General features: G+C 54.4%; 1 protein-coding gene across 7 annotated transcripts; it reads right to left on the bottom strand.

The window, feature by feature from the left end:
- Window positions 1-2,755: 2,755 nt before the first annotated feature.
- Window positions 2,756-10,922, bottom strand: LOC117872935 (maestro heat-like repeat-containing protein family member 7). Of its 7 annotated transcripts, XM_034761805.1 has the most exons (8): window positions 10,786-10,922; window positions 9,505-9,618; window positions 6,581-6,604; window positions 5,308-5,387; window positions 4,781-4,886; window positions 4,477-4,572; window positions 4,239-4,343; window positions 2,759-3,790 (listed from the first exon to the last, which is right to left on the bottom strand). In XM_034761805.1, the coding sequence occupies exons 5-8, from the start codon at window positions 4,880-4,882 to the stop codon at window positions 3,563-3,565; spliced, it is 531 nt and encodes a 176-aa protein (XP_034617696.1). In that variant the 5' UTR covers window positions 4,883-4,886; window positions 5,308-5,387; window positions 6,581-6,604; window positions 9,505-9,618; window positions 10,786-10,922; the 3' UTR covers window positions 2,759-3,562. The 7 variants fall into 7 exon arrangements, with proteins under 7 accessions (XP_034617692.1, XP_034617691.1, XP_034617696.1 ...); XM_034761804.1 differs by lacking the exon at window positions 6,581-6,604; XM_034761803.1 differs by lacking the exons at window positions 6,581-6,604; window positions 10,786-10,922 and adding an exon at window positions 7,983-8,006 and having other exon boundaries at window positions 9,505-9,615.
- Between the last annotated feature and the right edge of the window lie 324 nt (window positions 10,923-11,246).

The raw sequence follows: 11,246 nt of genomic DNA, 5'->3' as shown, positions 1-11,246 counted from the left end.
GTCCCCCCTTATCTGCTGTGACTCTGGGGACGCTGGCTGGGGTGCTGAAGCCAGATCATCGGTGGGGGTCAGGGTTGGAACCCGGAGGATGTCAGTGGGATTCACTTTTGCGGTCGTGGGGGGTCCCCTGCACGTGGCTTGATGAAACTTACATTTCTTTTGGGTCTCGAAGGGGAGATCGCAACAGCTACACCAGAAAGCAATCCGTTTGTTGTAGGTCTTACGAACGTGTTTGCTGAGGGCCACGAGGGTCTGGACTCCATGGACTGGGAGACAGAAGGGGCAGAGGAGGAGACCTGTAGGGAGCGGGTACTGGAGGTAGATGCAGTCTTCTTCCCTGCCTCACCCTCTGTGGGGCGGATCTCTGTTGTACCTGCAGGCTCGCCAGGTGATTCCTCTGGGTCTGGTAGAGAAGCTTTGGGAGATGAAGTCACTCTTGGGGGGGGGCGGCGCTGGACTCACATAGAATCATAGAATATCAGGGTTGGAAGGGACCTCAGGAGGTCATCTAGTCCAACCCCCTGCTAAAAGCAGAACCAATCCCCAGACAGTTTTTTGCCCTGATCCCTAAATGGCCCCCTCAAGGATAGAGCTCACAACCCCGGGTGTAGCAGGCCAATGCTCAAACCACTGAGCTATCCCTCCCCCAAGCAGGTGTATCAAGGGACCAAGCTGGTCGCTGGATTTCCCACTTCAGTTCCAGGGACTGGCTAAGCAGCCAAAAGAGATCTAGGGGTTTCTCCTGCAGCTCCTAGAAAACCAACAGACGCAGAAGGAAGTGCAGGTGGAGCTACAGATGCAGCAGCAGCAATACCTGTGAGAGATCCTGCAAAGGGAAATCAACCCAGGATCTGCTATGCCCATGGACAAAAAGAGCAGAGAAGGAGAGCATGCCTGGGCTGTGCTGAGAAGGTTAGCCCAGGGAGAAGGGCATGAGAAAGTGTACAAGCGTGGCCTAAGGCCAAGATGGGAGCAAGAGTTCTTTGTTTTGGGGGCAGAGAAGCAGGCCACATCAAAAGACACGGCCTGCTTAGGAAATTGCTGAGTGGCTGAACGAGGGGCCAGGGCCCTAAGAAGTTAGAAAGAAAGGAGAAGGAGAAGGTGTCCTCTGACACAAACCCCCATGAGGCAGGCAAGGTGGAGGTGGCTGGGGTGGCCATGGACCTTGCAGACCCTCCACCAGTATGTCACAGAGCTACTCTCTGTGGATCACCCCGCTCAATGAGTGTTCATTCTAGGAAGCAAGCCGGCTAGACAGTAAAACAGCAGAGGCTGCTCCCAATGCTACACTCGGTTTCTCAGAAATGAGTAGACTTTATGGGCAGAAGAGACCGTTAGAGCATCTAATCTGACCCCCTGCATATCACAGGCCTTTCTGCACCGTATGGGGCAGGCAGAGCTCTGCCTGGGCGCAGGGGGAATGGGATGGGGGTAGATCAAGGAAAGGGGGGAGGGGAATGGGTGTGAGGGAAAGAGCTCCTGTCCCAGATGAAGGAATTTGGGGGCAGAGGAAAGGACCCTGCTCCACAGAGAGGGGAAAGGGTTTCTGTGGGTGCCAGGGGGCTCCATTTCCCCTTCCACTAGCTCCCCATTTACAGAGAGCCAGAGCAGTACCTGCAGCAGAGAGCGGGAGTTGCTGGTGGCCTCAGAGGCACAGGCCCTGCAGCGCCTCGGGAACCTGGCGCAAGTGCCGCATGATACGGAAATGGCGCATCACATTGGCCGTGTCGTCCTCCTGCTGCAAGGGAACGAGAACCTGTCTGAGACTCAGACGCCTCCGAGGAATCAGGGGGGATTAACGGCCCCTGGAACCAGCAGCATTTCCACCCAGCCCCTGCCCACCTCTGAGGGATGAATTCCCCCTCCTGACTCCCAGGATGGAGTCTTCTTGTCCTTCCTAGTGACCTCCAGTGGCAACCCCCCTCCTTGTACGGGGAGCTCCTGCCACTTCCCCCTCAGTGCCCCTGACAGCTGTTCCACCTCCAATCCACAGCTCAAGTTCTCAGACCCCTCTCCTCCAGCCCCACCCAGGTTGGGTAGGGAGGGGACTGTAGCGGGGGGAGCAGGAGGGATTCTGGCAGCAGTGAAGTGGGATGTGGGGAGGTTGAGACCTTTCCCCAAGTCACCCCAGCCACTAATGCTGAAGCCGCAGGATGGCAGCCCTGGTGAATGGGACGGATCGGCAGCCCCTGCTGACTAGGGTTACCATACGTCCGGTTTTTCCCGGACATGTCCTGCTTTTCGGCAATCAAACGCCCGTCCGGGGGGAATTGCCGAAAAGCCAAACATGTCCGGGAAAATGCCGGCCGGGCACTTCCCCTCCCCCGGCTGCTCTGCTCTGCTCCTCCCCTCTCAGACTTTAAGAGCCGAGCTGCCCGAGCCAGCGCTACCGGCTTCGGGCAGCCCCCCCTGCCTCCGGACCCCCAGCCGCTGGCCAGGCACTTCCCTTCCCGGACTCCAGCTGAGCTGCTCCGCTCCTCCCCTCTCAGACTGTAAGAGCCGAGCTGCCCGAGCCAGCGCTACTGGCTTCGGGCAGCCCCCCCTGCCTCCGGACCCCGAGCCACGGGCCAGGCACTTCCCTTCCCGGGCTCCAGCTGCGCTGGGGAAGCGCCAGCCGGGGGCGCAGGGTCTGGGGGCTGCCCGGCAAACCGTGAAGCCGGTAGCGCTGGGGCAGCCCTTTCCCCATGGCTGGGAGTGGGAGGAAGGAGGGGGCTGAGTTAGGGCGGGGAAGGGGTGGAGTTGGGGCGGGGCTAGGGGTGGGGAAAGGGGCGGGGCCAGGGCCCATGGAGGGTCCTCTTTTTTTATTTATTAGACATGGTAACCCTACTGCTGACTGAATCCTCCTGTTCTCTCCAGAAGGGGTCCAGCCTTGCCAGCAGCAGGACAAGCGTCCCCTGCCCATGTGCCTCAGCCTTGCCTGGTCAGACGCCATCACCCGTCAGTCCTTGGCCTCCCAGGCTGCCAGTGATGGGAGCAACTCTGGATGGTGGCTCGGGTGACACAGACACCAGACCACTAGGAATTGGGTGCGGCCCTGTGGGACAGGAGAATCTCGCAGAGGGCACTTGGGGGACTCTCCTGCCCTTCCCAAGAGCGATAGCACCCTGTCCTAAGAACATAAGTCTGGGATGAGGCAAAGCTTGTCATTAATTAACCTGGCTAAAGAGCTGGGTGGAGCTGCTCCGGAGACAAGCTGGCTCGCTCCTGCTCATGGAGGTGAATTCATCTCCCTTCCCAGGAGCACCTGCTCTCCCTTTCATTCCCCACCAGGCTCCTTGTGCCAGGCCAGCGAATGGCCACAGGATGGGAATGAGGCCTGAGCCCCGCCCCAATCTCCTGAGTCTAATGCAGCTGCTCAACTTTTCCCCCATCAGCTGCTGGGTTTCCCCCAGGAGGGAGTAGGTGACAGGGAGAGAGAGACACACACATTTGTCCTTCTGGTTGCAGGGCTTGTGTCCTTCCAATCCCATTGGTGGCTGCACAGTGGGCAGAGTCCTCGCTGCGTGCCTGGCCCAACAGAATTGCAGGGCGTGGTGTGGAACACAGAAAGAGATAGAGAGACTCATCCTCCAGCCGGGGTCAGTCTGAGAGAAATTGGCTGGGGTCCCAGTCTCACTCTTCTAGCGGGTGCCATTTCCCAGCTGGGTTCCTTATCCCTCTGGTGCAGCAGCAGCTGGTAGAGCCGGTAAACCCCATCCCTGGCCTGCCGGCTGATGTCCTTGGCTGGGTCACTGACGGACAGAGCCAGCTGTGCCATGTGGTGACCCATCCTGGGGAATTCCGCTGAGTTCTAATGGACGGGAGAGGGAGAGGAGACTCCATCAGCATTTTCCTGTTAGCTCCCAGTCCCCCCGGGCCAGGACTCGCCTTCCCCTCAGCCCCTCTGCAGGAGATGCTAGAGGATAGGAGCTAGAGCCAGACCCTTAATTTCCTCTGCCCCCAAGGAAGCCTGCAGCACAGGGCTGTGGACAGGGCCCTCCATGAGGACTTGCTTCCCCAGCTGCTCCAGGATGACAGGGAGGCATGAACCTGGAGCACAGTCCCCTTAAAAGCCCAGAGTCACCACTTAACTAGGACAAGAAGAACTTGACTCAAGCCAGGCTCAGTCTCTGCTCTGACTCTGCCTTCCCAAGAGGAACACTCCTAACCCACAGCCCCTGCAGCAGCAGATCCTACAGCCCGTCAGAGCCAGATCACCTACCCCTGGAGTCAGGAAGCTGGGGTCAGAGATCACTTACGTCAAACTCAGGGAGGGTGATGGTGAATCTGAGCAGGGCCGTGCTGCTCTTAACGGCCCTGGCTCTCTCTCGCGGCACCCTGGACACGATCCAGTAGTTAATGTGCTGTGGGGAAAGGAGGCATTGCACTGACTGCCCTGACCAAGGATGCCCACTGGGGGCCCGGCTAGGAGGACAGACTGGAAAATGGATCTAAGAGTGAAGGTAAAATTGCCCCCACCCCTCTCATCGGGCTCACCTCCAAGATGTACTGGAGCCTTTCGGTGTCTGGGGAGTCTGCCAGCAGGTTCCCCAGCATGGCGTCCAGCAGGTCTGGCAAGACCCTAGGCAGATCCTGAAAGCAAGGGAGAGCCATGGGTCAGAGTTAGGGAAACTGGGGCTAAACTTGCCACAGGATGGGAAGTGGGGTCTCTGGGAAGCACTGGTGTGACCCCCAAACACATATCCTGGCCTCTCTCCTTCACATCCCACTGCAGGCAATTAGCAAGGACTCATGGCAGGATGACAGCTGGCTCTTCAATCCATGACTTTAGCTGATCTACCTGCACTTGGGCGGTGTCCTTCTCCATGGCCAGGGTGAAGACGGCGTGCAGGGCAGCTCGAAGGAGGTGGGTCTCCAGCTCTGGCTCCACAGCAGGTGTCATGGTGCTGGAAGAGAGAGGAGCCGGTATTAGACTGTGCAGTGCAGGGATGGGACTGGCACCAACACGCAGGTTAAACTGCAGGGAAATAGGCACAGGCTGGCAAGAAGGGAAACTGAGGCACCGAGCCAGGGAATGACAAGGCCAAGGTTTCTCAGACAGACAGTGGCAGGGCAGGAATAGCACCTGTTCCCTGCACCCTGCTGCCCCTCCTGTATCTGATCCTGGGAGTGAGCCTCTCCCCAAAGCCGTTGCAATGTTACTGGAGTGAAAAGAACAGCCCAGCCAGGAGAGAGTGACCCTTCCCCGCACCTCTGCCAGAGGAGCCACCCTTGGGCGGTGACCTGGGAGTGGGAGGGGCAGTGACTCCCAGCCCTGGGCCTGAGCAGCACTGGGGTTAGGGGAACCGGGACGGAGGGTCTCGGTACCTGAGGTTGCCCACAGCAATCAGGGAGTTAGCGAGGAAGGCGCCGGGTGGAGAGTTATCAGGCAGCTCCTCAATGAGCTCCTGTGAGACCCAAAGGAGACAAAGGAGCGTGTGAGATTCGGGCCACACTGGACATTGCTGGTTTCCTATTGACCTGTGGGACTTTGGGCAAGTTGCTCCCCGCTCTAGGCTCTGTCCCCAGCAGTCAAATGGGGATTTCATACTTTCCCACTATTGGAAAGTGCTGGGAGAATCCCCCAGCAAAAGCTGCTCTGACAGTGCTAAGCAGCATCTGACCATTAGAGGTCAGAGCACACTGCCCAGGAGGAGGAGTGTTTGGTTCTGGGCTGTTGGAGTACGGGCTTTCAACCATCTGTGCACACATATTATACTAATTGCATCTAGACCACATCTCCCTAGTTTGTTTGTGAGAATGTCCTTATTAACACCAAGATGGATCACATCTACTGTTTACCCACCTCCACTAGGCCCGTAACCCTGCCAAAGAAGGAGCTAGGATTTGTTTGGAATGATTTGTTCTTGACAAGTCCATGCTCACTAGTCCTAAGAACCAAATTGTCCTGTAGGTGCTGACAAACTGATTGTTTAATAAGGAGTTCCAGTATCTTTCCAGGTATGTTAATGGATGGGAAGACGTTCTTTTTCAGGGATCTCTAACGAGAACTGGGGCACAGCACGTAGTTTGTTGAGGCCATAAAATGGAGACAGGCACCTCTTCTCTTCTCCCAGCACCCCAGATACCTAAAAGGGTGGGACTCACATCCCTCAATGGGCTTTAAAAAAGACAATGGTTACAATGTGGCCCCAATCATTTCTGGTTTCTGCAGACTAGATGTTTTAGCAAAGTTTAGAATTCCTTGGTGCTCAACACCGTGAAACTCCCCTTTCTCCTTTACAAAGGGCTTTAACGCCCCTTATCTCACCCAGGCTCTCGACTGCCCAAAGTTGGAGAATTGTCCCTGTTCCCACTGCAGAGCACCCCCCACGACACACACACACAGAGTCCTCCTGGTGGTGGGAGGGGAACAGAGGAAAGGACAGAAGACGTAAGAGATGAAGAGAAAGGAGGGAGGGATGGAGGAAAAGGTAAAACAAAAAGGACAAACCCTAATGTCCCCAGTGATTCTAAGGGACAAAATCCCAGGTGGGAAATAAAATTCGACCACCTTAAGCTAGTGTTTTCCATGCCTAGAATTCAGCTGGCGCCAGATGCATCAGACTCAACAGGTTCCAAACCTCTCGGAGGCTCTTACCTTCTAAACAGGGACGTCTGTTTTCTAGTAAAATCAGGAAAAAGAAAAGAGAAAACTCAAAAGAGGTTCCTCCTGGCGCTCACGTACGTGACCCTTAATACTCTCTCAGTCCTCAAAGAGAGACCTCGAGAAGGAGACTTGCTGAAGCAAAGCTACAGGGGACTCTGAGGTTTCCCTGGCCCTGCGCCCCTGTCCTGCCTGGCTGATGTCAGCATCTCTCTGTGAGGTCACCACCTCCCCAGCACCTTTGACCAATAGGCTGAGATCCTGCAAAAGGCCTTTGTGATGTCACTGCCACACCCACTCCTCCCCTGCAGTGCTAATGTCCTGCCACAGGGCAGACACTTTGGAGGTTTGAGCTACACAAAGAAGAGACACTTAGATCTCAAAAATTAGATGAGATGTTTCAGTCTGAGCTAAGTAGTTGCTGCTCTTAACAATTGCAACATAATAAAATACAAATAAAATAGACTATTTCAGCCATTCTATTATGTCCTAATCTGATCTGAGTAAACGTGATAGGACACCTCATCTTATGCACTGCTCCTAGTGACACTCTCCAATAGATCCCCATCCTCCACCTGTCGGGAGGTAGGTAGGAGCGGATTGTTATCCCTACTTGAAAGAGGGAGAAGCTAAGGCTGAGAAAGGAGAATTGACTTGTCTTAGGTCACACAGCCAGTCCGTGGCAGAGTTGGGAATAGGACCCAAGAGCCCTGATTTTCAAACTAACCATCGGATCTTGAATTTCAGACATTGAATGACCTGAATAAAGTGTTCTCAAGTGAGTTCCAGACCAGCAAGAGTTCATAGTAATTATTCAGCAAGTATTTTAGGAGAACTGGAATGGTAGAGAAAATAATGAACTGCAGAGAAGCAGCAAAATTTGTTGAACATATGACTGGTTATGACTATTTACTTGTTCTTAAAAGAAAACAACAGGGACCTGAGTCTCCTCCCTGTCAATAACCCCCTGCTCAGCCAATCAGGGTAGAGACCGAGGGGCGGGGGGATGAGGGTTCTCACCAGAGAGCCCAAAGGATGGCCCAGGTCACCGCTGGGGATCACTGTCTGAGCACTATTTCAACGCCACATTTTTCGGTGGACCTCCCACAATGGGAGTTGTAGAGCACCCCCCACGACACACACACACCCCTCCTGGTGGTGGGAGGGGAACGGGGAAAGGACAAAAGAAGTAAGAGATGAAGAGAAAGGAGGGAGGGATGGAGGAAAAGGTAAAACAAAAAGGACAAACCTTAATGTCCCCAGAGATTCTAAGGGACAAAATCCCAGGTGGGGAATAAAATTTGGCCACCTTAAGCTAGTGTTTTCCATGCCTAAAATTCAGCTGGCGCCAGATGCATCAGACTCAACAGGTTCCACACCTCTCGGAGGCTCTTACCTTCTAAACAGGGACGTCAGTTTTCTAGTGAAATCAGGAAAAAGAAAGGAGAAAACTCAAAAGAGGTTCCTCCTGGTGCTCACATACATGAACCCAAATACTCTCTCAGACCTCAAAGAGAGATCTCAAGAAGGGGACTTGCTGAAGCAAAGCCGCAGGGGTCTCTGAGGTTTCCCTGGCCCTGCGCCCCTGTCCTGCCTGGCTGATGTCAGCATCCCTCTGTGAGGTCACCACCTCCGCTGCACCTTTGGCCAATAGGCTGAGGTCCTGCAAAAGGCCTTTGTGATGTCACTGCCACACCCACCCCTCCCCTGCAGTGCTAATGTCCTGCCACAGGGCTGACACTTTGGAGGTTTGAGCTACTCCCTGTGGATCACCCCACTCAATGTGTGTTCATTCTAGGAAGCAAGCCGGCTAGACAGTAAAACATCACAAGCTGCTCCCAATGCTACACTCGGTTTCTCAGAAATGAGTAGACTTTATGGGCAGCAGAGACCGTTAGAGCATCTAATCTGACCCCCTGCATATCACAGGCCTCCTGTCTACCACAATAGCTACTTTTGGGGCAAACACATTCCGGAAAGGCATCTAGTCTTTATTAATGACATCAAGAGATGGAGAATCCACCACTTTCCTTGGTAGCTTCTTCCTGTGGTCAATCATCCTCGCTGTTGAATATTTGTGCCTTATTTGTCATAGGAATTTGTCTCTTTTCACCTTCCAGCCATTGGGTCTTGTTCTGCCTTTCTCTGCTAGACTAGAGAGCCCTTTAATACCCAGTATTTTCTCTCCATTAAGGCACTTCAACACTTCAATGAAGTCCCCTTCAATCTTCTTTTGATAAGCTAAACAGGTTGAGCTCTTTCCATAGCTCACTAGAAGGCATTTTTCTCCAGCCCTCAGAACATTTCATGGCTCTTTGCTGCCCCAGCTCCAATTTCTAGGACCATCTTTTTCAAAGGAGGACACCAAGACTGGAGGCAGTATTCCAATAGCAGTCTCACTGCTGCTGTGTCACCTCCCTATCCTACTCACGGCTCTGCTCCTACGTCTAATGATGGCTTTAGCCCTGTTCACCACAGCATCACACTGGGAGCTCATGTTGAGTGGCTTCTCCACTCTGGCCCCTAAATCCTTTTCAGAGTCACTGCTTTCCTGGATCCACGTCCCCATTCTGGAGGTGTGGCCGGCGTGCCTTGTTGCCACGTATAGGACCTTGCATTGGGCTCTGCTCAAACTTGTTTTCTTTGAATGGGTCCAGCTGGCCGAATGAGCCAGATCGCTCTGTATCACTGCCCTCTCCCCATCAGGAATTACCACTCTGCCTGTATTTTGTCACCCCTCAATCTTATCCGCAGTGATTGTATGTTTTCTCCCAATTCATTGATAACAATTATTTTAAAAAATTAGTCCTTGAGAGCTTCTTCAGACCCTTAGTACCCAGGACCTGCTCCCCACATCACAGTGAGAAATGCTGTCCAGCCCTGCTGGTACAGAGGGGATAAGCACAGAACAAACGTACCTTTAGGAGCTGTGTTGTCCATAGGCTCTGAACAACATGTGGGGGTCAGCAGATTACAAACGCACGACAGACCTGTAGTGTAGACAGGTCCCAACTGTGTCTCGGTTTCCCACCCTGTAAAATGGGGAGAACAAACAAAACCTTGATTAGCTCCTTGATAGCTGGGGAAACCGAGGCACCCAGCGGTGCAGAGACTCGCTCATGGTCCCAAAGCCAGGAATAGAAAACAGCAGATCTGATAGCCAGGCCTGGGACCTAACCCTGGTTTTCCTGGCCTTGCTGCTCCAAGTTTAGTCACAGCCGCCATATCTTTTCCCCCGTGTCCCTTAACCCCACGTCACTGCAGAAGAGAGATTTTCCGGTAGCCAGCTGGCTCTCCTGCATGTGGATGTCGTTCCAAAAGACGTGCTCTGACTCAGTCCCATGCTATGGTTGGCTGAAGGAACCACGTGGTCACATTCTAGCCCTGAGTTATACAGGAGGGGCGACTAGATGCACATAATGGTCCTTTCTGACCTGAACCTCTATCAATCGCTACATTTTCTGCTGCTAGGAAGAGAACTCTGGACCTATTTTCTCTCATTCACTTTCAGTCGGAATAATTTCAAACCAGGCCAAAGGATTTCCTCTTCCATTGTGTCTTCAGCACCTTTGGGAGCAACCAGTTACTGTTACCCACAGGTTACCAGTTTCAACCTGTCCCAGGGTGAGATGGCAGGGAAAGGGGTTGGAGCTCAACTGCACCTGGCCCAGGTGATGCAGGTCCCTAGGGTGAAGGGAATAAATGTGGAGGTCACGTGACAAGACGCAGCCTGTGACTAGGACCCAGGCCTGCTGAGAGATAGAAGGGCAGCCTGTACTCAGCCAGGAGAGAGACCCCAAGGGAAGCAGGCATGGGAGGGGCTTGGAGAGTCCTTTAAAGGTCAGGGACAAGCTGGGAAGGGGCCAGGCTGAGCACTAAGGACAAGGCCCTAGGAGGGAAAGACAGGGCAGTTTAGGAGATGGGGCAGATAGTCCAGTTGGTTTCGGCTCCCAGGACCAGACACCCAGAGGTGAAGGTGATTGTCGGGGCTTCTGTCCTTCTCCCCCAGTGTAGATTTGATAGTGGAGAAGACTGATGCCGTAAGGGGGAAGTGAGTTACCCCAAGGTCACCCAGTGAGTTTATATCACCAATGCATACTCGGAAGGATCTAATAGAAATATGGATTTTCCAGTCTCTTCTTTCTAGGAGTCCCCAGGGCTAAGGTAAAACCCCTGCGGCCACTCCCCATTCTGCTCACCTCCAAGATGTGCTGGAGTTTGTCTGTGCTGGGGGGTGCTGTCAGCAGGATCGAGAGCTCGTCATCCATGTTCTCTGGGCAGGCCTTGCTCAGAGCCTGCCAGCGGAGGGAGACCAGGGGTCAGGAGCCTGCATTAGCACCGGTGTGCCATTGACCAAGAGCTGGCTGAGGTAAGCGCCGCCTGGCCGGAGCTCGCACCCAGAAACCCTGCCCCAGGTCGGAACCCCCTCCCACACCCAAATTCCCTCCCAGACCTCACACCCGGCACCCCAACCCCCTGCCCCAGGTCGGAACCCCCTCCTGTACCCTAATCCCTCCCAGACCCCACACCCCCACCCCAATCCCCTACCCCAGCCCTGAGCCCCCTCCCGCACCCAAACTCCCTCCCAGAGTCCGCACCCCAACCCTCTGTCCCAGCCCGGATCCCCCTCTGGCACCCCAACCCCCTAATCTCCAGCCCA

This window comes from Trachemys scripta, chromosome 2, assembly GCF_013100865.1.
Source record: "Trachemys scripta elegans isolate TJP31775 chromosome 2, CAS_Tse_1.0, whole genome shotgun sequence".
NCBI classification, from domain to species: Eukaryota; Metazoa; Chordata; order Testudines; family Emydidae; genus Trachemys; species Trachemys scripta.
This window is presented reverse-complemented; position numbering and strand designations above follow the sequence as displayed.

What these genes read in the sequence shown, in the direction of transcription:
- LOC117872935 (XM_034761800.1), bottom strand. Translation starts at nt 5,528, where the DNA reads ATGAAATCCCCATTTGACTGCTGGGGACAGAGCCTAGAGCGGGGAGCA. An exon ending in ATTGCTGTGGGCAACCTCAG is followed by an intron (nt 4,887 to 5,307) that starts GTACCGAGACCC and finishes TCTCTCTTCCAG; the next exon opens with CACCATGACACCTGCTGTGG. An exon ending in GGCTCCAGTACATCTTGGAG is followed by an intron (nt 4,344 to 4,476) that starts GTGAGCCCGATG and finishes CTTTCCCCACAG; the next exon opens with CACATTAACTACTGGATCGT.